The 24755-nt window shown below is 39.9% G+C and overlaps 1 protein-coding gene across 12 annotated transcripts; it reads left to right on the forward strand.

The window, feature by feature from the left end:
* Positions 1–138: 138 nt before the first annotated feature.
* Positions 139–23596, forward strand: LOC123959109 (protein mono-ADP-ribosyltransferase PARP6). 12 transcript variants are annotated; one of them, XR_006822226.1, is made up of 24 exons: positions 139–442; positions 861–887; positions 1311–1509; positions 3234–3333; positions 4770–4924; positions 5479–5556; positions 8315–8409; positions 8867–8927; positions 9134–9224; positions 9397–9463; positions 9747–9896; positions 11213–11363; positions 11718–11849; positions 12397–12492; positions 12779–12871; positions 13215–13340; positions 13730–13795; positions 14102–14169; positions 14450–14498; positions 14646–14758; positions 16325–16397; positions 19126–19205; positions 19463–19526; positions 20165–20240. XR_006822226.1 is itself a non-coding variant. In XM_046032991.1 (21 exons), the coding sequence occupies exons 1-21, from the start codon at positions 5449–5451 to the stop codon at positions 21143–21145; spliced, it is 1941 nt and encodes a 646-aa protein (XP_045888947.1). In that variant the 3' UTR covers positions 21146–23596. The 12 variants fall into 12 exon arrangements, 2 of the variants coding, with proteins under 2 accessions (XP_045888947.1, XP_045888948.1); XR_006822225.1 differs by lacking the exon at positions 861–887 and adding an exon at positions 1038–1100 and having other exon boundaries at positions 1253–1509; XR_006822227.1 differs by lacking the exon at positions 861–887 and having other exon boundaries at positions 139–278; positions 383–442; positions 1038–1509.
* Positions 23597–24755: the final 1159 nt, after the last annotated feature.

Genomic DNA, 24755 nt, shown 5'->3' on the forward strand with positions numbered 1-24755 from the left:
GGATACGAAGACGCAGCAAGTGCTGGGTAAATTCAGGGAGCCAATCGGGACGCTTGAATGTATCAGCAGCGCACGGAGTATGACATGTGACCGTGGATGGCGTGCTGTAGTTTCCTGAAAAATACAGTGGTTAGGACACTATGGCCGTTCAGTGACTGCCAGTTTTAATTTAACGTTTAATATAATGTTTTTGCCTCTATTATCGTGCAGATATGCCAATCATCGGAAGCAGAAATGGTTCAGGCATCATCTAACCTGCTGCAAGATTTAGTAACTGGGTAAATGTGTTGAAAGCCATCAAAGTATGCCCCATCCCCCCTCCATTTAATTTCTAAAAGCTGGTGCAGTAATGACACCCAAACGCTGTTTATTGCCTCAATAGCATTAGTGGCTTGCAACCATGCAATGGATGTTTGAGGTGAGCCGACGACCGAACTGATGTGTAAGTACCTTGCCAATGTCGGTGTTTGAGGGATTACCTCCATCTAGTGTTGAAGTAAAATATAACAGTTTGTAGATGTTTCTTTTTTACAGTGATAGGCATTTAGCTACGTTTAGCTGTAGGTACATCATATTGAGAACTTGAACGACACGTGCTTTTTCACAAATAGGCTATTAGGCTATAATAGGCTAGGTAGTCTATGGTTCTTTACACGATTTACTCTATATTTATATATTTGCATTTTAAATACACATTCCAAAATGACATGTTCTAAGTACGCTACACAGCCAGTATTTCCATGCTTATACCATACCATACCATCATACAAAATACAAATAAATCCACTACTAGCAGTACTATAATACTACCTCTACAACGGTTACCATCAAAAATAATTGTTATTATTTCATTTCCACAGAAAGTAGAAGGAGAAACTTTTTTGGAGGTACACAGTACATCACTGCGTTGATGGATGTAATGCCATGATCTGTAGTTATATTTATATCTTTTGTTTGTTTGTCCAGTGCAGACTGCAATGTTGCATATGTTGGCCAGGATGATTAATTCTGTTGTTATGTTAATCTGCTCTGCCAAGGAGTATGAAGACAGAAACTAAATCGATGACACAGACACAACTGCCAACCATATCTCAACCACAGTGAGAAAAAATAAACATTCAAGCTCTGCAACACAGATTAGAGACAAATAAATTGGGCAAAGATACTTCTCAAAGTACTATTTGCTTTGCAGATACAGGAAACACTGATAGTAATCTTATTTTTTTCTGGACTCCCTGTGGTCTACTATAAGGGTACGTCATCTCCTCTACCTCTGTCCCATTTTTGCTCTCACCTGTTGATGGAGTTAGCGCTGCTGCTTCCACTTCCCATGTTGCCGTCTCACTGGCTGCTGGCAGCCTCTGCCTGGAGCCACTCCACTCCAGTACCTGAGGCCAATGGACATACCTGTCCAGATGAGGGACAGATCTGCAGTCCAGTCAGCCTGAACACTGGCCAAGCCCCTAGCTGTCAGTCAGTATTAATGGCTGCTAACCCCTGGGCCACGAGGTACAGTAAGACACTGTGGGAATATGCTCAGATAAATCTCAGAGATGAGATAATGCTTCTGAATCTATTATTACTGCATGAATAAGGCAACTCTTACCTATGAATAAAAGAGGGAAAACAATCAAACAGCAATGGTAAAAAACACTCTATTAAGGCACACACAGAAGAACTAAAATAGCACAATTACATAATGATGAGGTTATGATCATAACACAATACAGAAAAACAGAAGGACACAATACATGTATAATAGCAATAATGGTAATCATTTAATGATAGTCAATATAAAAAAGAATGTTCTTCTCCTTCCATAGTAGTGGGAGGGAATATTTGAGGAGCTCATTTCCCAAAATGAGACATTACAATTTCTCAATGTAACACATACTCTCATTGTGCAAAATAAAACAAGGCTAAATCAAGACAAATGACATTTTGACTTAGGGTACTGGTTGTCAAGTATTGAATTTTACTCTACTGTTGGTAAAGTGTGTTCTCAGCTGACCAAATACTATTTATTACTATTTAATACTTATTTTTTATTTTAGAGAGACTTAACAGTTAATTTCTTTCACAAAAAAGATAGATGTTGTAATTCAGAAAGTTTGTTGCAATCTGCATTTTTAGCTGCATCCAGAAAAAAATATATGCTGACTGTTGTTGTACAGTGAAGGAGAGTTGCACCATAAGTGGAAGATGGGGGATTGTTCTAGGAATACTACTGTAGTGAGCTCTTCAGTTGAACCTGTAACACCTATAACCTCACCTCATCCCCCACACACCTCACATTAAAGAAGTGCCAGGCAGTCTAACAGTGGTTGACAAAGCTACTATGGCATGATGCCTGAGTGTTTGCCCATACTTATTGTGCCATCAGAGTCTATACCCTTTAGTTTGCCCAATGTGTGCCATATTAAACCACAGCCACACATTGAGCAGACAGTTGGCCTAACACCTGCCCATTGTTCAGGTCAGTTCTTAAATAGATACATTGAGATAATGAGGGTAAAGACTGATTAGCTCAGAGTCCTAATGGCCAGTCTCACACATGCACACAATGACACACTGTATCATAGATGGAGCAGATGTGATTTTTTTTGTAATGTTATATTAACCTTTGAAGATGTTACTGAAATATAACAATTGCTATTGTTATATTGTTTCACTCTTAGATCATTGAAACGTATAGTTGCATCTATACAGCATGCAGATCAGCTTAAGTGTAAAGCACAAATGTAGCATAAAGTGCTTTATTTCTTTTTTGTCTTTTTGAATACATTTAAACAAGACATGAAAGCACTACTGTCTGCCAGAAGCTGCTTCAAAAAGCATCATTGCACAGTAATAGACACTTATGCAACCACTCACACACACACACCACACATGAACACACAGGCAGACGCATATGAGCAGAGCCTTTTCTTCCTCCATTTTTACCCACCAATTTCTCAGCAGCAGTGCAGTCAGCTGCAGGTCACATGACTGGCTTGCCTGGTCTCACTGAGCATGCTCAGACTCCTCAGTGTTGTCAGGCAAAATATAAGACAGCAGTGGGAGCAGAGATCTGCAATAGATAAACACACAGACTAACACACACACCAACTGGATTGCTCGCAGACGCACACCACAAGCGGCGGGAGACAGACGAGACAGAGAATTGGGGGATTCGTGGCTCTGGTTCGTCTAATATCTTATTTTAATAGGCTTATTGTCATCTATCATTTCAGTGGAAAACAGCCGCCGAGAGAGAGAGAACGGCAGGTGTGCCCTTTAAGAGGGGGAGCAGCTGAGGCAAGGACAGCATCTCGGTCTCCATCCTCTGTGGAGGTAAGTGTGGATGGATGGGGTGGGGGTGCAGAGCGCGGGGGGATGGGAAAATCTGCCTGAGTGCATCAGTGTTTGTGTTAAATATTATTAAATATTATCAGAAGGAGGAATGGGGATGGTGGATGTGTGGGTGGGGGCGGGGGTGGGGGGATTCTGTTTGTCGGCGGCTCTATTGGTATGTGAGACGACAGAGGCTGTGGGAATGGCAGGGTGTGGGGGCGGTGTAGGGGTGTAGATGCTAGCAGGGTTGAGGACATGGCAGAGCAGCTGATGTCTGAAAGGATGTTTTGGACAAGAAAGGAGCCAAACTGTAACAGGAAAGATGAGAGATATCCAAAATCAGGAAGAGAGAAGCACAGTATAATAATTATTTTGTGTAGAAATGTAGATAATGGCACAATCTAAGGTAGAGAGAGAGAGTGCAGCAAACAAAAAGAAAATGAAGAATTGGTGTTCATTTAATTATTTTGACCTTATAGCATAGATGCTTTCATGGTTTTGTAAAGGCAGTCGGTTCTGCAGTGCCAATTTATGTTGCCATCCAGTCTTTGTTTGCAAATGCCTCAGGATTCATTCCTGATAAATATTAGGCATTCTTTATTTTTTCTTTATTATTATTTTTTGGCTTGATGTGCACTAGGCCATTCACATTTTAATTTGTATTCTGATGCTGCAGCGTGAAATATGCAACTCTGCATCTGCAGCTTCACGTCTTGTTAAAGAGACGCCATGCTCCTTGTTTACATGTCTGACACAAAAGATGAGGGGCTGCTAAGAAATACACTGTAGCCTACTAGCTGCCTTTGTTATATCAGTAGTGGTGTCCTTCGTCTGATTTTATCTCTAAATCCGGACCATATAAAATTCAAGATATTTCCTTTCTCACCATGACATCTGTGAATATTCCTTTATAGGTAGCCATTCTTTTATTGTGTTAAATTCTTGAGAAATATCTTTGATTTTATACTAAGCATCCTGTGGCCACAATGTACTCTCCTTATGCTAAACCCAGACACTACGTGGCATTTCAAAGATTTACTTCCATTTATTTGCAGGGCAAATAAAAAAAAAGTCCAACAGTGCCCTGACATCAGCAGATGTGCTGTTTTCGCTGTGTGTTTGTAAAGGTGTGCCAACCTTAGCCTCGGTATTATAGATGAAGTTCCTGGAAAACAAAACAAAACAAAGAAAGTGAGACATCCTGGGTACTGAACGTATAGCATATATCTCCCACACGTTCCCCCTACGGAGATTAATGCCATTCTGAAATGAGGCAGAGATGGCTGGCTGTTGCTAGGATACATGGCAAGGTGAAATGCAGACCATTTAAAGAAAAGAAGAGGAGTGCACGGTTTACAAAGCATGGCATCACTGGCGATGGTCTCTTTGTTTCGTGTTTTCTTCCATTACTGAATTTGAATTTCTATCTCTTCAAGGTGCAGTTCTGAGGGGTGCCAGAAAGAGAGGGGGTCAGTCAAAACACTCCGGTTTTCTGTTCTTGTTCCTTCCACCTGGAAACAGGCTGCAATGGCTGGCACTATTCAAAGGCCTAAACCTGTCTGAGTGAGCCCTATGAACAGCAGACCAAATGGTAAGACAGCTAGGATCCTATTGGTGTAATCCCTGCATACGATTAAGCTGTGTCATCCAAATTATGCTTTTTGTTTAAGATTTAGAAAGTGATTAGTAAAAGTAAATAAAATGAAATGGCATTGCTGTGGCTAGTCACAGAAGTCCGGACTTTCCACAGGCACTTAAATATTGTATTAACTTAATCTAAGTATATTAAATAAATGCTGCAGGTTTATGCAAAAGGACATCCGGGCTTCAGGCTTTGCCGGAAATGACAAGACACGGTTATTTATATACAAAAGATAGATATTTTTATGAACGCACTCCTTTTAATTGTCATTTGAGTATTCTTTTTGAAGGTTGAATTCAGAGAATATCAAGTCTTTTGGAAATAAATCATGCCTCTTCGTCTTTCTCTTTGAGATGCTATATAAAGCAGTGTTTTGAAGCCCTTGAATGTGAGGCTAAATAAGGAGATGTGAGAAAGGATGTGACATGAAAGGATGAAAGAAAGAGGCTGCATCCTCTTTCCACTCCACTATAATGGCCTTTTCACAATGTGTGGGCCCACAGGATATCAAAGGCCAGTGTTGGACAGACGAGGAGTCGGATGGGGAGAACGAGTCGGAACAGTTCCTGTATGGCATTCAGGTACAGCAGAGGGTATTACTGTTCCACAGTAAATCTATATATACAGTATATCTATATATTTAATCTGCTGTTTGTGAGGATACTGACATTTTGTTTTCTGATACTAGTCAGGATTATCATCTTTTTTAAATTGATGGTGGTGCCAAACAATAAGTCAGGGTTCACCAAAAGCATTTGGAATAAGTATTTTGTGGATTATGACTATTCAGACCAAATATCACGGCAGTGTGGTGAATAGTTGTTGAGATATTTTGCCCTCATAGTACAGAACAGATCGACCAACTGACTGACATTTCCATCCTAATGCCTCACTGCTAGTAGGACAAACATTTTGTTTAATCTAAAGCAGGATATTCTATTAAACTATAATGCATTTGCCAATTTTCAGGTCCTGGGCTTAGTCTCAGTTTTTCCAAACTGACAATAGCAAACATGGCATTTACCAGTACAATACAGATTCAGTACTATCACCCTATGCAACCTCTAGTATCAATCCCAAGCAACAGTGTCAAATTCATTTCCGTGGCCATACTTTAATGTATCATCGCATCTTGTAAAGTTCAACACTTCCATATAAGATCTTAATCTCTTAGTTGTGCTTTTTAACTGTTATCTTTCAAATCTTTTGATTGAAATGTAAATCCAGTCTGGGACTAAAAGCTCATTTCTATGCAGTCAGAGAACATGAAAGCAGCGCAGTGAAGATAAGGATGAAAGTGTGGGATCTGTTCTGCACACTGAGAGCTGAGGAGATGAGAGTCTGACTTCAAGTCTAGACACCAGGAACACTTAAGACAAACTTAGGTCAACTATTATTATTAATACTAGAAAGTGCTATTTATGGAGGATACCAAATGCGCTGAGGTAACCACGCAACATATTAAATGACAGCATATTAAACAATCACTGAAAATTACAAAGAAATATCATTTGTAATGTAAAAAAATACCTCCTAATGTTTGACACTAGCTATACCTATTAGCTATACCCTCGAGATGGGTGGGGGCAAGTGTGGTGTTTACTGAGGGGGGAGGGCCGTGTGGTTGTCCTCTTGCTCATCTCTCACAGGCATATTAAAGAGGGGGTGGGGGTGGGGGGGGGGGGGGTGAAGGCTGTTGTTTGTAGTTCATGTTTGATTTAAAGGAGAATAAAGAAATTAAGTAAAATAATAATAAGATGGGCCGGGCAATGTTAGCAGCTACCATGAGTACACTTTAATGAGAAGAAGAGCACATTTTTGATTGTAATCTTGATTGAAACTGCAATATTCGAAATCTCCTCAGTTGATTTCTTGCCTCAAAATCTTTTAGAAGTGAATTTGGTGATGAAATAACATCCAAAAATTGTAAAGAAAAACCAAGTTCGTAATATGCATAGTAAATTAGTATGCAACTTCAAATACAGCCATTGTTATTGCCTACAGTTTTAGAAATGTACAAATGATTTCCTGAACAATTTTTTTTGTTGTTCATTTCTCTTTCTCTCAAACCTCATGTCTTATTTTATTGCAAATATGAAATGTGTTTGATGTTGGATCAAAGCTACGAAATGCTGACAGAATGAAACAAACCATGTTGAACTGGACTTCCTAATTCCTGAAAAGCAAATTCTGAGGTCTTAGAGCCAGGATCTAATTTCATGGTGTGCAAATACCATGAGAACCTTGTCTGGAGTTTGACTGAAAAGATGAAAGATTGGGAAGTTCAGCTGATTTGATTTGATTCAAAAAATATTTACAGCTGTAACACCTGAACACTACCTTCTGTGATTGGAAAAACAGTTAAAATAGCTAAAATTAGTAGATAAATGTTTGAAAAAAGTAAACTAAAAGTAATACATAAAGGGTCGAAATCGGAAAAAGTAACAAATTAACAATTCAAATAGATTTATGTAATGGATAAAAAGTTTAAATAGTTAGCTTAAAAAAATAGATAAATGTTTGAAATTGACAGCTAAAAGTAATGAATCAAAGTTTAAAATAGTTAGCTGGTGGTGTCAATGAAGAGAACTTGAATTTACCTGGCAGGGCTTAAGGCCTGGACATGCTTGCTTTTAACTACGCGCTCACGTACACAAGCCACGCGTATCCTGGTTTCTTCTGGAATGTAGGTTGTGCACGTCTCCAGACATTAACGCTACGCATCCGGGAGATGCAATTCAGCACATAAACGTGGGTGCAGTATGTCGATCAAACAGGCAGGTCAGCAGCAATCTACTGTTCCACACACCAGCCCAGGTGGTGGAGGATATGTAGTTGTTTTTCCAACTGCTATTAAACACAAAAGAAGAAGGTGAGCAGCATACTTAAAAAAGGCGATTCATGGCGGGATGCTTACAATAAAACTCCTGGAGCTAGTCTGCAATTACCGAGATTGTTATGATGTCTCATTAAAATCACAACTTCCTCGAGTGTCGCTATGTTTGCTTTGTTTACGATGTGCAAATTCTGAGGTTGTCAAGGAAGATAATCCGGTGTCAGCAAGGGATGATCCGGCCCTGATCTGCCCCCCTAGTGGGTTCATGTTTAATCCTCCAGGTACACGCAAAGTACGCAGGCAAGTATGTGAACAATGCCGTTTGCGTCGCCGACGCCTCTACGCCGACGCATTGTTAAAAAGCAAGTATGTTGGGGGCTTTAGGGGTCAGACAAAAAGGAGCACATAAATGCACCATGAGCCACTGGTTGCAATTGGCAACCCTCACCACTAGATGCCACTAAAACTTACCCACTGAACATTTAATGCATTGCTTGTTACAGGGGAGCTGTGCTGCCGACCTGTACCGCCACCCTCAACTGGATGCAGATATTGAAGCAGTAAAAGACATCTACACTGACAGTGCTGTCTCTGTTAGGTACAACACACACACACACACACGCCTACCCTTATGGGGCGACTGTGAATCCCCGGCTTGGGCAAGACCCCGAAATGCCCTGTATGAATGTGTGTGAATGTTAGTTTCTGTTTGAGCACTTAGGCTCAGTGTATGAATGTGTGTGAATGGTGAATGCAGATGTAGTGTAAAAGTGCTTTGAGTGGTCAAAAAGACTAGAAGCACAGAGCACTTACACACGCACACATGAAATATTTTGAAAAAAACCAAGTGGTGCTATGATTCTGTGTTCCTGCACTTCTTAATTTGACACACGCTGTATATTAAGTACAAATTTTTATCAGGGTCTGTCTGGCAAAATAGGAAAAACACCTCTTATTTTTCTCCCTTAAGGGACAGTCAGTTGAAAGTGTTTGAACTTTATGCATCCCATTACTTGTGATAAATTCACTATATCTGTTGTTGTTTCTCTGAACAGGGAGTATGGGACTATTGATGACGTGGACATTGATCTTCATATTAACATCGGTTTCTTAGATGTGAGTTTGCATTCTTCTTTCTCTGCACACACCACCTCCTCCGTCTTTGCCCATTACTATTCTAACTTTGACATTTTGCAAAGTACCACATCATTGATAATACATTGTATGCTCATGATATATTTATGTAATGAAAAATGGCCCTAATTAGGATGCTAACTCTGTATATTTGTGTGTATGTGTGTATGTGTGTGTGTCTGACTCAGGAGGAGGTTGCGACAGCTTGGAAAGTTATCAGAACAGAGCCCATTATTCTGAGACTGCGCTTTTCTCTTTCTCAGTACCTCGATGGACCTGGTGAGTAAAGATGTCAGTGTGGATGTTGGTTTTCTGGGAGGGACTTTAGGTATTTGTGCCACTCACTGAGCGTAGGAGGTGAGTACAATATGTGCTATACAAGAGGGAGAGTGAAAGAAAGAGTGTGTGTGTATCTTTGCACTGTGTAATAATGTTAGTCATCTTTACTCAGAGCCGTCAGTAGAAGTGTTCCAGCCCTCCAATAAAGAAGGCTTCAGCCTGGGCCTGCAGCTTAAAAAGTAAGCCATGTGATCTGTTCTATTTAGCATCTATAATGTTTTATAGTGAACTTTTGCATAATGGATTTCATAAACTAACCTAATTTTGCAAAACCAAAATTTAAACCAACTAAAATTACAAATAGATGCATAAGGCATAAAAATGTAATTGTAGTCTTTAGTCTTGGTAATCTTATGGTTGACTAATCAACTCACACAAAATAATAATGCATACTGATAATTTAAAGAGCCAGGTTCACTCACATTTCTTTGTGCTTGACTCTCCATCTTTGTACTATGGCAGGATCCTGAGCACATTCACCTCACAGCAGTGGAAGCACCTCAGTAATGAGTTCCTCAAGGCCCAGCAGGAGAAGAGGCACAGCTGGTTCAAAGCTGGAGGAACCATCAAGAAGTTCCGCGCCGGGCTCAGCATCTTCTCCCCCATACCCAAGTAGGTGTCTCTCTCTCTCTCTCTCTCTCTCTCTCTCTCTCTCTCTCTCTCTCTCTCTCTCTCTCTCTCTCTCTCTCTCCTCTCACACTTTTTCACATGCCCATGTTTTACATTTTAGGCAACATTTGTTTTCATTTCATTGTAAAATCAATATGCCTGTTCTACTGTGAATGTGTTGCTTAGTTTGTATGATGACATTGTTTTATTGGTTGTTCTTATATATTTCTAAACACTTGTGTGTGCAATCACTCAAGGAGAAAAACACAGATTTACTTACCTGAAGTGCAGAAAACAATTAGGCAGTTTTAGTGTTAGTTGGCAGAACATCTACAGTTTGTTGTTGGAATGTTTCCATGTAGATTTTTAATAAATATTAAAAAAGGGCAAAGTTCAGTTGTCACAAAGGTTCTCAGGAAATATCTTAAGGCTGTATCTGGTCCCAAAACCTACTTAACACCTCTTTGTGGAGACTAATTCACCAGGTAATATCCCGTTTCACAGAGACGATGTCGATAATGCCTCTGTCTTCTGTGTCTATTCTTCTGTGAAGCAGGAGACAAGGGTGAAATGTTCTCCATCTGGTCAACAAACTGCAAGCTGCAAAGATAGAGGTAGAAATGCTTTTTGAGGGTTTGTCTGTAAAAGATGAACTGTAGCAAAGAAGACAAGCAGGGGAAAGGAAGCTCTGACACTGCAAGTTGCAGATTGACTGAAATTCAAAATTTGACACACTCAACCAATTTCCCCAAGGGGGAAGTACTCTTCTCTGCCTGTCTTTCTCCAGGATGCTTTGACAGTTATGGGTGCACAGGGATTGAATCCCAGCCCAATCGATGGAGGTCAGCTTCACTAACTACTAGGCTGTCTTGACATCCTCACAACTTGACAGGAGTCTCATGTCAAGAATGTACATGGATGATGTACTGAGAGTGATAGTGGAAGTGAACGCAGCTTCTTGTATATTAACAGTTAGTGACTTGAGCTACTGCCCAAACAGATTTCTGTTGTCTGTGCTAGTATAATATTTTAAGTGAAGTGTGAGTGACTACCAATGGCACTGTTACCATACAAGATTACAGCTGAGGAGATGTTGAAAATGATATTATTGATAAATAAGGATTTATTCAAAGAACCATTACAGTTATGAGTAAAATGTCTGATTTGGCCTTTAAAGCCAAACCCTTTCTGCTTTGAAGCCAACCCCTCCACTATGTAACTTTAACAAAGCCGTGGAGTGCGACAATGTTGGCATTTTGTTATTGTAGAAAAATAGTTCATGAAGTGATGTGTATGTATTGTGTCTTGCTATTTTCTAGGTCTCCAAGTTTCCCTCTGATCCAAGACACAGTTTTAAAAGGGAAGCTGAGCGTCCCTGAGCTGAGAGTGACCCGCCTGATGAACCGCTCCATCTCATGTACCATGAAGAACCCTAAAGGAGAGCTCTTCAGCTATCCACCAAACAGTCAGGTCAGTGGCAGTCTTGGCAAAGACCTCCCACTTATTTGTTTGTAATGTCTCTCACTCACATGTGAAGTTGTCGTCATAGTGTTTTTGTCACAACTCTGTGGCTCACATTCACTTGTAACAATGCCAATGTAGAAACTCATGATCTTATGACAATGAGTTTAAAATCATCCACAAAAAGTGCTGTTTTGAAGGCGCACTGTATATTGTTCTGTTCTGTTTTCTGTGATCCACTCTGACCCTCTTCTCAGTCACCCGCCACCTGCACTTGTTCCCACCTGAGCCTTTCCTTACCCCTACCGTGACATGGCTGGTGCGCCGTTTCCCATAATGCTTTGTCTTCACTTGACTCATCAGACTGTGGCTGTCCCGGCGGCCAGGGCCCCAGCGCAGATTACCACGAGGCAGCTGATTGAATTGTTTTTCTCATCCCAGGCGGGCGGCCACTGCAAGAACATCCCCACCTTGGAGTATGGCTTCTTAGTGCAGGTTAGACCTCAGGCAGATATGAGTCTACTTAACAAGGCACTTACTGTATGTACTGTGTCCTTTGGGAGTCTTTTCCGCAGTCCAAAAACAATGACAATTTATTTCATCAGGAAAAAGTCTGTTGAGCAGTTATATAGCGATACAATAATTCATTCACTGTGATTGTTTATGAGTACAGCATATACGAATAGTAGTTTGAGCAATTTTTAAATGTCTTCACAAAACTTTATTTACACTAAGTTCCGGTACATACAGTTTGTATATAAGCAACAATAAAGGGCCACCTTACAATCTGTTTGGATGTGAGGGGCCTATTACTTCATCTGTTTATGTGGGAGATTGTGTATCTGCTCGTACCTGGCAGTGACAAGGAGAGGGGCCCACAGTGCATTGTTGTAATAGGACCTTGTTCAGCCAGCCAAAATTGCAGAACAAAATCATAGCTTTTTGACAGTTCTGCCGCCGAACTAGTCTTTATTCCTTTATATGGCAGTGCTGGAGGTGGGAGTGGTAACTCTGGGACACCACTGTGCTTTTCTCCAAACAGATAATGAAGTACTCAGAGCAGAGGATCCCCACGCTCAACGAGTACTGCGTGGTGTGTGACGAACAGCACGTCTTTCAGAATGGATCCATGCTGAAGGTATCAGAGACGAGGAAGACAAACACACAGTAGAGATTTATAAACCATTCGATATTGGTTCAAAACAAAAAAGAAAAGTTGTAAACGACATGTATGTGATGTTTCCTCTCTCTATTAGTGATATGGTCCTGTAAATGGATTTTGCACAGTTGTTGTTGTGAGGGAGCAGGACAAAGAGTGAGAAAGAGAGTGTGTGTCAGTATGTGCGTGCATGAGTGTGTAGATGTTGTACACATTGAGGTAAATGTATTTTCATCTCTCTTCGTCTGTGTGTGTGTTTATATAGCCGGCTGTGTGCACCAGGGAGCTGTGTGTGTTCTCCTTCTACACTCTGGGTGTGATGTCCGGAGCTGCAGAGGAAGTGGCCACCGGAGCAGAGGTAACAATACCACCACAGTATATTGATATAATTTGGATTATTTGTATTTTTTCCTGCAATTATTTATTCTTAAGTTTTTATTCCCCCAAAATTCCCTTTGGAATTTAGATCCAAAGAATACAAAGCTAACATATAAGAAAAACAAAACACAAACGTCAGACACTGACACATTCACAGAGTGAAGTGAAGTTAAATTCTAATTTATTTGTAGTTTATACATGTTTCTGGAACTGAGCCAGGCTCTTCTGTCGCATTACACTGAGTCAAGGGAAGCATCCCAATGTGTCGATGACAGCATCTTATACCGGTATAAAACACAAGTGTAAATTCCCTCTCTCTCCAGGTGGTGGACTTACTTGTGGCTATGTGTCGAGCTGCTCTTGAGTCTCCCCGTAAGAGCATCATCTTTGAGCCCTACCCATCAGTCGTTGACCCCAATGACCCCAAGACTCTGGCCTTCAACCCAAAGGTCAGCATCCTCACAACTGGGATTGTGGTTACTAACTAAATCAGAACACAAATTTAATTCCAAGATGACACATACATCTATCAAACACAACACCTATTTTATTAAAACTACTGCTGCTGTCAGAACAAAACCAGAAAATATTGTAGTTATTCACAAGCACACAATTCACAAATGCATGAAGTCATGTAACAGGAATGCAGTAAATATATTTAAATCTGTATCTTTGAAGCATCATTTATTTATTTCATTTTACAAAAAATGGATAGGAAGAATTTAGAAATAGTAATATTTTTATCATACTTTTACCTGTACATGTGATTTTAGATGTCTGTATGTTGTTCCCTCTCTCATTGCATACAATGGATGTTTGGCTCAACCGATGAACACAGAAGAAGAATTATGAGAGACTGCAGAAAGCATTGGACAGCGTCATGTCCATTCGGGAAATGACCCAGGTACAAGAAGGAGGTTGGGGGGATGAGGAAAGAGCCACAGGGGATTAAGGCTTCAGTTAGGCTTGAGGTCTAATGTTTATGATATTAGCTAATATGTTTTAGTTTCTATAACATCATCACTCTGTGTCCACCCCATGACTGGACATGTCCATTACACAGACATTTTCTCTTCCACTCTTCAATTAAAACCCCACTCTTCATTGTCTCTTGCTTGATTACCCAACACTTGCTCATTTGGCTTTGGAAAAAATGTGAAAGAACAAAAAACAAACTGAAAACAACACACACTTGTGTGGATTTTTCCAGGGCTCATATCTAGAGATCAAGAAACAGATGGACAAACTTGACCCTTTGGCCCATCCCCTGCTACAGTGGTGAGTGGAGAGGATTGTCCGAAAATGGGTTTACTCTGCTTTCCATGTTAACAGGATCTGATTTAATTTCAAATAATATACAGTACAACTCAGAGCATATCAAACTTTCCATGTTTGGTAAATGATCATAGACAACACAATAATGAGCCAATAGGTCTTTTTCATGGAAGACATTTTGACATGTCATAGTGGGTGTGGTTCAAGCAAAGTGGTAGCACAATGGTGGATGCTTCAAATTCTGTTAGGCACACATTTTTATTTATTTTTTGTCTTTCTGCAGGATTATTTCCAGTAACAGGTCTCATATCGTCAAGCTGCCTCTGAGTAGGGTAGGGAACCAGAATGACATCCCGTCAAGTGTCATATATCAAATCAGTTTCTTAATGCTACATTATGTGATGCCTCATACTCATTCTCTATCTGTCTGTTTGTCTCTCTCTTGCTCTCACTTGTCCCTTATGATCTCATTGTACTAGCAACTGAAATTCATGCACACCTCCCACCAGTTCCTGCTGCTCAGCAGCCCCCCGGCTAAGGAGGCTCGTTTTCGCACTGCCAAGAAGCTATACGGCAGCACCTTCGCCTTCCAGTGAGTCCACTTTGTTCCTCTTATTAGCTAAAACAGCAGTCATACAATCAAAACTCTGTTTTCATTGAATTACTAGCTTATAGCTCCAAAGAGTTAAAATCATGTAGGCTGTTATAAGAATCAGAAAAGAATTTGTAGTTATGTTGAGCTTGTGGCGTTTGGGCAAATATAACGTCAGAAATCAGTTGCTGTAAATAATTGAACTCAAATCCACCATAGTCACAGAAATGCATGCATAATTTAGCATTTCAGCAGTACACTCTGTCAAACATGAACAAGTCTCGGTGACGCCTGGTCATTATGTTGCGGATGGAGGAGCCACTCTAGCAGATTTTTATGGAACCATAACAAACAGAGCAGTGGCCATTCTTTTGGACAGAGAAACCACCTTGCTAAGCCAGCACATGGAGCCAGCAATATCTGTGAGATAGAGATTTGTACTGTAGCAGATGGGGCTTTGCTGAATATTTTAGATACACACGGCCCATCTGGGCACTCGCAGAGTACAACCAACTCATGAGCAGTGCTAACAGTCTCTCTTTATGCTGGTTAATACTACAAATTTAATCATTCTCAACAGTAGACGCCAAATTAGTATGTCAGCTTGGCTGCCATTATTTGATATTGATATAAATAGAAACAGACAAAATATAAATACATGTTCAGAGTCAGTTAAAGACAGTCTGCGAGATTTAGAAGGGAATCCGTAAACAGCTGATAAGTGAAAGTAAGAATTTTTCCCTGTTTATTTTTTGACCGTGGGAACAAGAACTCCGTACTGCTTCAAAACTAGTAAAAAAATAACAGCACTCATGACACTTCTGTGACCGTTGTGTTTTATTTAAGACACTCTAGATACCTATAATAAGAGATGTATTCAAATAACCCATCCTGTACTGAAATACAGCAGTGATGGCTTTTCAGTTTTGATCTTCATCTTTTAATATTTTTTTTTGTTTTAAATGATGTACATGTGAAGAACTGTGATGATGTAACTGATTGTCCCAAAATGTCCTTGTACAAACTGTATAAATAGATGACTACAGTAGCTCAACCATGGTTTGCAGAAGCAGAGTGCTTGAATCTTCTCTCCATGAGTTTTGATTTGTAGGTTTTACAAAATAAAAAAAAGCTGTAAAGCTATATAATGGATTTTCTAGATTTTTTTTTTCATTCAACTTATGCCATTTTCAAATATAGTAGTTGCAGTAATAATAATAATAATAAGTGAAATCACTGGCGACCTGTCCAGGGTGTACCCCGCCTCTCGCCCAATGTCAGCTGGGATTGGCTCCAGCCCCCTGCGACCCGGTACGCAGGATAAGCGGTTGACGATGGATGGATAAATGAAATCATTGTAAATGTCCATTTGATGATCTCTATTAGCAAATCAAAGGTCACAGACAAAATGAACCCCAGTAATATGTATCACAACATTCTTGAACAGCATGGCTGTGGCCACTACACATCAGCAGTTGCACACTGAGATCCACGTTGTTTATATTCACACGGCACTTTGTTTTATGTCTTCTTTCTCATCTCTCCCTCTCTCTACACTTGCTCTAGTGGTTCCCATATAGAGAACTGGCACTCTGTTCTGAGAAATGGACTAGTCAATGCTTCTTATACCAAACTGCAGGTATGTAATCCTGGCAGTTGGCTGGAATTTACGATGCATCTCCTCTCGGACAGTAAACCTGCTCTTAGACAGAGCAGGCTTGCTGTCCGGCTGATTCATTTTTGCAGTTAATGGATGCCAGCTTCCCTTTCGTCAGCTTTGCATTTGGCATTTTAGCGAGCAGGGCACACTGGGAGATTTTCCTGGCCAATGTCGGCTGCTTTTTTGTGTCCTATGCCGGCAGCAGCAGACGGCATGCCTCTTCCCGTTGTGGTACAAAGGGAGGGGGCTGTGGTGTCAGCTGTGATGCCAGGAAGCTGCCTGTGTGCCCTGGTAGGGTTAACCACCTAGAGCACTGAGTAGGTTAGGTCTGAAGCTGAAGGATGCAAAGGACAAGCTCCATGGTAGTGAGTATAGACTTCCTGTGGGTGATTAAGGAGGGCTACCATTAAAGGTCAGTAACTGGCATCACTCATTATCTACTTGGGTCAAGTGGTAGCCTCAAATCATGTAAAGAGTTCATTTAGTTGATACCAGATGGCTACAACTGAGCAAATCAGAACCATAAAGACCGTTTAAAGGCAGAAGCAGAATACTGTACTTTTCTTCCAAATGTATTCTTGTTCTACATTTAAGTCTTCATCTATCTGCATTTTTAAATTGTTCTGCCAAGGTTGGTGTTGCACTTTCTGACCCAGGTCTGCAAAAGATAAATAAATAATAAAACAAGAAAAGAAGTAGTGAGCACTAGAGAGCGCATAATTGTCTCATTTGCACAATACAGACGATAATGACTGCTTGGAGACACACGGACATGTCCTGAAAATAGATGAAACACAATTAAATCTGAAATCTCAAGGATCTTTGAAACGTTCACGTCGGCCATGATTGCTCTATCATGCTGATGTGCTTCATTTCTGCCTTCTTTGTTCTCCAACTTTTAGAGCTCTCCATCTTTGATCTCGCCTCAGTGCTCGTCTGCCTCCCCTTTTCTCCTTGAGCACTGACACTCCCCTTCCTCTGTCGTTGTGTTTCACAGGAGGAGCAGGGCTGCCTCCAGCTCCAGCCATCACACATAACCTCACCTATTGTTCCTTTTCATTTCTTCCAAATGTGCCATGTCATGACCTCCATTTCATCACATTTATTTACCCAGCTCTAAAGTTGCTCTTTGTTCTTCCGCTCGTTTCTCCTCTGGTTTCACTGTGGCTTGCGAACGCTTGTCCATGTTAGACCCGTGGTCCTTTTGTTTTCCTGATCGTGGGCTTTCTTATGTAGAGGCTCATCATCATTATCTTTACCATCTTTACCTTCAGACCAGTATACATGGTCTCATTATTCATGTTAGCATTGCTTGAAGACTTAAAATTATTTATTTTTAACATCCATTTCTTTCATACAGTTCAACATTATCACACTTACTTCACTGGACTACATTATGTTAAAGAAAAAAACATGTTGGCAGTTTAAAGGTGTGACTGTGTGGATTACAGGAGTTGTCTCAGATCACTGGAATAATAAAACAATTTTTTCTTTCTTTGGCTCTTTGCCATCCGTCTTTGTGTGTGTGTGTGTGTGTGTGTGTGTGTGTGTGTGTGTGTGTGTGTATTTAGTATGCTTGGTTGGCGGGGTTTGCCAGGTAAACTGACATAAAACACCTATACATGCTTTCCTGTGATTTAACTACAGTAGGACTGGTATGTATTGCACTGTATGTGTGAGTACAACCGTGTATGTGAGGTTGTCCTGTGCAACTGCTCAGTGACCCTTCCTTCCTTCCTGCTCTTTTCAAATCCAAGCTGCATGGGGCAGCGTATGGAAAGGGCATCTATCTGAGCCCCATCTCCAGCATATCTTTTGGATACTCAGGTAGGAACGGCTCCTTTGTCACCTCTCAGCCCCCTTCTGGCCCCCCTCTCCCTCCTTTTTTTCCCCACCATGTTGACTGAATACGCTTGTGTTTGTAACATGGCCTGTATATCATCCTGGAACACTTCATTTTCACATGTGGGAGCTTTCCATGCTATCCTGTTGTCTTGCTCTGTGTTGTGTGTGCATTTTGGGTGCTGGGCCTTGGGCCTTTTTCTCAGCTTGTGTGCCGCCTACCATACCATACATTATGTTGTGGCTGTGTAAAATGGGGCTGTCAGTGGAGTGTGTTACTATGTACTTCGTTGGGTTTTTATATATTTTTTGCTCTCTTGGGATGGGAGAGTAGAAGAGCCATTCAGACATTACTTTGCTGTGTCCTTACCTTACTCCCCTTGTGTATTTCTGCTGAAACACAATTTCAGAGGTTGGTTTTGAGGTCCTACTATGGCAGTCTGGTTTTGGTGCTGGTTATGTGGACAGGAGGTCAGCACGTTGCTAAATGGGTCCACCTGTTTGCACTGTTAACAAGCCCCTAAGCAATGGTTTCCCAGTTTTAAGGATGGGAATGGAATTTATTGTTCTAATGGCTGAAAAAAAAACATAAGTTGCTCTCATTATATCCACTTGACTGGCACAATTTTCAGAATGAATGATACTTTCTAAAGCACACAGTTTTGATAATAAAAATGGTTACAATACTGGATGTATTGTTCAGTAGCATTTTGGAATAGTAACCTTCATATGAAGGGTGGCACTGTGGGTAATCATTTCTCTGTACAAGGAGTTCACGAGTTCTGGAGGAAGGTTTTTCACAGCTTGAGTGACTCGAAGTAAGGTCATTCTCACTCTGGGTTTTTTTGCTCTCTGTTTCTTGCAGGAATGGGGAAAGGACAGCACCGCATGCCCACCAAAGATGAACTGGTGCAGCGATACAACCGCATGAACACCATACCACAGGTGAGGGACTGGGCATATTACAAATGAGGGCTGTTGCTCAAAAGGCAGAACATATTTTGGAATGTTTTTTTTATACTAAGTTCAAATGTTTCTTACAATCACAATGCCCTTTTTCTGACTATTACACTAGCTACAGTTTCAGTATTTGTAATTATTAAACTTAAAACAGTCCTGTGGATACCATCATTAGGTTGGTTAGATCACTGGATTTACTGTAACAGCTCAGAAACTTAACCGTTGTGTCTTTTTTTGAATAGAGCCGTCCAATACAATCAAGGTTTCTTCAGAGTCGAAATCTGAACTGCATCGCACTGTGTGAAGGTAATAACAATACATACATACATACATACATACATACATACATACATACATACATACATACATACATACATACATACATACATACATACATACATACATAATACACAAGCTGAGATACCGGTAATTATGAATCATTGCCATTAGCCTATTCAATAAATATACTTTGACGTGTATCTGCCTCTAAATGAATACACATTTAAGTAGAAAAACAAAATGTAAAAAGTTACATTATAATGTTAATTACCTAATACACACTTTTTAGCAGTCTCTCATTTTGTCCAATTTGAAAACTATTGACAAAAGAAAAGCTGAACAGGAATAAAATGCCATAAAGTTAGTTTTTAATTTGAATAAAACTAGGTAATGTGACTAGTGTATTAATTTGCAATTATACTCAAAAGTCATAGCAATTATCATAATATGATGATGATCATCATCTTCATAATAGGAGAAAACTATTGAAAATAAATCGAAGGCATAAAGTGCATCAGTTAGGATAATAACTGAGCTTACGCCCTTAACTTACACTAACTCTGCAACCAATTTTAATAATAGAATAACAAGAAAGTACATTAAATATAAACCACCCATTTCTAAGTTTCAACTTTTGATGAAACATGCTTCTCTCTTTTAAACAGTTATCACATCTAAAGATCTTCAGAAACATGGTAACATCTGGGTGTGTCCAGTGTCTGATCACGTCTGTACCCGCTTCTTTTTTGTGTAAGTATTCCCAACTCCTTAATCATTTCCACAGAAATACCAAAAGAGCTTCTATAGCAGCCAGACAGCAAATATTTATATCAACATAACTGTATAGTTCATCACTCAGGTTGCTTATTTTACCTTCTAAACTGTACATGATGAAGGTGATTTAATGAAGAATATATGCTGCAGTTGTCACCACAACACTCCTCATTATTTAAAATCGGTGAATAAATTGATTGTTGAGTGGTGCTACCACTCCACTAATGGTCACAGCCTTTGATCATAATGTTAAAACTGTAAAACATGGCATCCACGCTGCCTGCTGATGTTAGAGATAGAGTCCAACCTTTGGACACATTCACTAGATGGCTATTATCCACTGTCCACTGCTGTCTCCTGAGTTAGATATTACATCTGAAATGGCCTGCAATTAAATTTAAATCACAGCTAAATAGAATTCAATTCTGAACTTGTGCTGAGTGTATGGCTGTCAGCTTGAAAAAATGGTTGATATGGTTAGAATAACGAGTAGTTGTGCTAGACGTAACAATGCCTCCTCTAAATAATTCACCTAGACAAGAACAACTGAATTATATATGGAAAGATTACTTTTCTATCACTGCTATTAAGTCTTGTGAGGAATAAACTTAAATTATTCATCTTTAACCTGGGCCCTTATACCACCAAGTAGAGGCAGCATGCAACAGAAAAAGTGAGGTAGTGAGCAAGAGAGGATGATTAAATCTTAGCAGCTATTGATGAAAGGATGAAAAGAAACCAATGTCAACTCATCTGTGTGTATGTGTAGGTATGAGGATGGCCAAGTAGGAGATGCCAACATCAACACCCAGGAGCCTAAGGTGCAGAAGGAGATCATGCGTGTGATTGGGACCCAGATCTACTCCAGCTAATGGAGGTTCTCCATACGTCTCTCTGGCAGAGGCACACAGGCAGGCAGACAGCGAATGTTTGGGCAAGCTGACCTCAGGCCTGATATTGAAGGCTGAGGGAGCACATTATTTCTGAAGTCGTTTTGTTCTGGTCCTCTCATTTTCCTCTGTCTCCTTTGTTCCTTATCTCCGAGTGGTTACACATTCCATGTTCATTTAACCTTCAGCTAGGTTTAGCCTGGTTAAATTCAGTCTGCTTTTCTCAGTACATGTCGCTTTCTAACAGAACCGTAACACACTGAAGAAAAAAGGAAGTAGTCACTGGTATGGCTATCCATTCTTGCTGCACTTTTACTGATCCTTTGGACTAATTATCTCTCTATTTATCATTTCTCTTTGAGAATATCCAGTAAAAAACATAATCATTCCAAATGATAATTAGATCCCTTTGTGGCTAATAAGTAATGGATTTACATGCACATAGAAGTCTGTTCTCTTACCGGGTTTGCAAAGGCATTATCTTCAATCTGTTTATTTAATATTCTTTGAGTAATGACATACATTAAGGTCTGTGACATGGTTATCTGAGGAGCAAGCGCTGCTTTGTCATTTTGTCCTATTTCTGTAGATGAAGCTCCTAGAATCCAATAAGCGAGGTGTAGCTTGAACTCAAGTTGCATACACTATAGGCACTTTGTTTTATGAAATGTAAAAATCAAGCCGTTAACAGTACAGTATTATGATTTTTAATTACAGAATTAAAATGGTTTTGATTGAGGACGCACTTTCAAAATTTCACTGTCCCCAGTTGTCAAACAAACAGGAATAAATTTTAAAAAAGGAAAAAAAAAGAAAAGATCTTTGTCTGACTGCACAGAAGTGTAACATGAGCAAGTCAGCAACAAGGGTCATACATTGTCCTTACAGCTCTGTTTAATAATATTTTTGGTATTGACATTTAAAAGTATGCTCTGTAACACAGAAGGGCTTGTATTACAACTCACTGAGAATGAACACCCAAGTCTACAGCTTTTCACGCTTTCAGGTGCTTTTAATTAAGTCTTTTGATTTGCCTAGGCTAGCTTCTGTTCTAGCCTTCACTTCTTAATAAGCTTTTTAGTATTCCTTACATTTGCCTGTCTGAAAAGCTGAAACATGGTACAGGAGTATTTTGTTCATATAAGAAAAATGGGTATCTACCACTATACTTACTAGAAATGTTTGAGCAGCTTGATGTTTTGACAACGATAAAACAGGTAATATTTTGTCATATTTATCAACTACAGCAGGTTTTAAATCGCCATCTATGTTAAAGACTCATGAGATCTGTAGTTCTTGACTGCAAACAAAATAATTGTGTTTCAAGGCACAGTTGCTGTGAGTTTGGTTTGGTGTCTCTCTGCTCCCTCGTTGGCTTATTGCATAATCGAAGATACATCAGGCAAAAACCTTGAATGGGTCAAATTGAAGCTGTGAGGTTTATCCCTCAACAACAGCAACATAGATACAGTACAGCGATGAAATTAAATATATATATGAACCTCCTATGTCTCTCGCTGAAATTAAAAACGGTGGATTGGATTTAATCTGTGGACATGTTATATGTGTTGCCTATGTTCTATGTTCAAAAAACTACCACAATCTGTAGTCATCACTTTTTCTTGAAGTGGTGGATATCTCATTCTTAAATGAATCTCTTTGTGTATGCACTACACTTTACATTGGATCCACAACCTACAAAATCCACTGTACAGAAAATCATGGACAATTTTACCAAACTATCTACGGACAGTATCCAGTCCAGGTGCGCTCACATCGTGTGCGCCCCTGCTTAATGGACACTGGATGTTGTAGACCTGCATTAATGTGCAATTCTGTGGTTTCACCTTGGAGAATGGCAACCTTGTATAGCTAATCAAGTTTATCAGTCATGTACTGTATGTATGTATGGTCGTGTGGGTTTGTATTTTCTTGACATTATACTAGACATTGCACTTATTCAACGTTTGCCTAAACTGGAGAAATGGACTGTCCTCGGACCTGCAGTAGATGGAGGAAAAGGAGGAATAAAAAGTATTTATGGAGTCAGCAAGACTATAATATCCAACATCCTAACCATGTCTGTATGGGGGTTTTCAGCATCTACTGGAACTAAAAATCCTGACTACTGACTAAGAATGGACTTGAAAGAGAGCGAAAGAACGTTGGAGACCTTGTTGAAATGTATTGCCCAGAAAGCAGTGGACATGTACAGCTTACTCATTGTTTTGCGGGACTGTGCTAATAGCTGATGCCTGTTTTTGCCAAGAGGTTTGACCTGAGAGTCTCTCTGAGAATCAATTTTCTGGCCGTGTGTCTATGGTGAGTAATGTTTTCAAAGATGATGTTGACGACAATGATGGTGATTATGATGATGAAAGGTGACAATGGAGGAGGAAAAAAAAGAATAAAGCCTGATTTTGCACAGTTTTACACACGGTCTCCTTTTCTTTGATGTCTCTGCGGATAATTTTGCGACCATTAAATAGAGACTCATCTATTGTGGCTGAGGCTTTGTGCCTGCATTTTGGGCAGAAGGGGGCACCATTACTCCACCAACATATACATGGACACCTGTGTATTTGAAGTCTACTCTGAAGATCAAACCAGACTTGTATTTCATATTCATAACTCTCACATTTAATTACTTGAAAAAGTTCATGCAATAATAGGTTTAGTATAATGTTTTGTGTAATGTGTGTAAAATTTCCTCTTACGTTCGTCTGGAGATATAAATCAATTATCTGCAATCAGCTCTTCTATTCATAGAGCCATAAAAAAAACTGATTGAAACAAGCTAAATGCTACCCCTGAAAAAAAGAAAAATGGGATGAACAATTATCCAAATAATACAATATATGTACTGCTATTACCACATGAATTGTTAATATACATACCCAAATGGCAACTTTAAGGAGAGTTTTAGTGATAACTGCTGAAGTGAATATAACATCTGAATTGTCCTTAAATGACTTGGTGTCAGATTGAGTAAATAAATATGCATGAGATTGGCTTGAGCAATATTGTTAAATAAAAATAATAAAAGTAAATTAAAGAAACATAACACCACAATCCTTAAGCATAGGACTGTCCACATTCAAACATGTTTTCCTTTAGTGAGTTATTGATTTGAGTTTTGCAGGAAGTGGTGCAGGGCAGACCATTATACTGGCATGTACTACAGTACAGGCTTCCTAAAACATCTAGATGTTTTCAGTTTATTGCATCTCAAATTCATTCAAGTTTACAATGATTTCTTCAAATCTAATCTCTGCTGGCTAAATATGGCAGGGTGCCTCAAAGAGAGCAGATCACTAGTAGCCTAGTTGTTGACCAGCCAATTGCTCGCTCTGCCCCCCCTCCCTCTGCCTCTCTTTCTCTCTCTCTCTCTCTCTCTCTGTGACCACAGAAAGCTCTCTTCTTTCAAACCAGCTGAACACATCTCACCGCTACTCCGCGGCAGAAGTCCAGTCTGATGGCTGTTTTGGCACAGGAGGCCCTGTATGTGTACGACAAGTGCTGGGTGTGTAGAGAGTGGGCATAATCATGGGGAAGCTGAAGCACTCATGGACCCTCGAAAGGCACTTTATGT

The sequence above is a fragment of the Micropterus dolomieu genome, linkage group LG20, assembly GCF_021292245.1.
Source record: "Micropterus dolomieu isolate WLL.071019.BEF.003 ecotype Adirondacks linkage group LG20, ASM2129224v1, whole genome shotgun sequence".
Lineage (NCBI taxonomy): Eukaryota > Metazoa > Chordata > Actinopteri > Centrarchiformes > Centrarchidae > Micropterus > Micropterus dolomieu.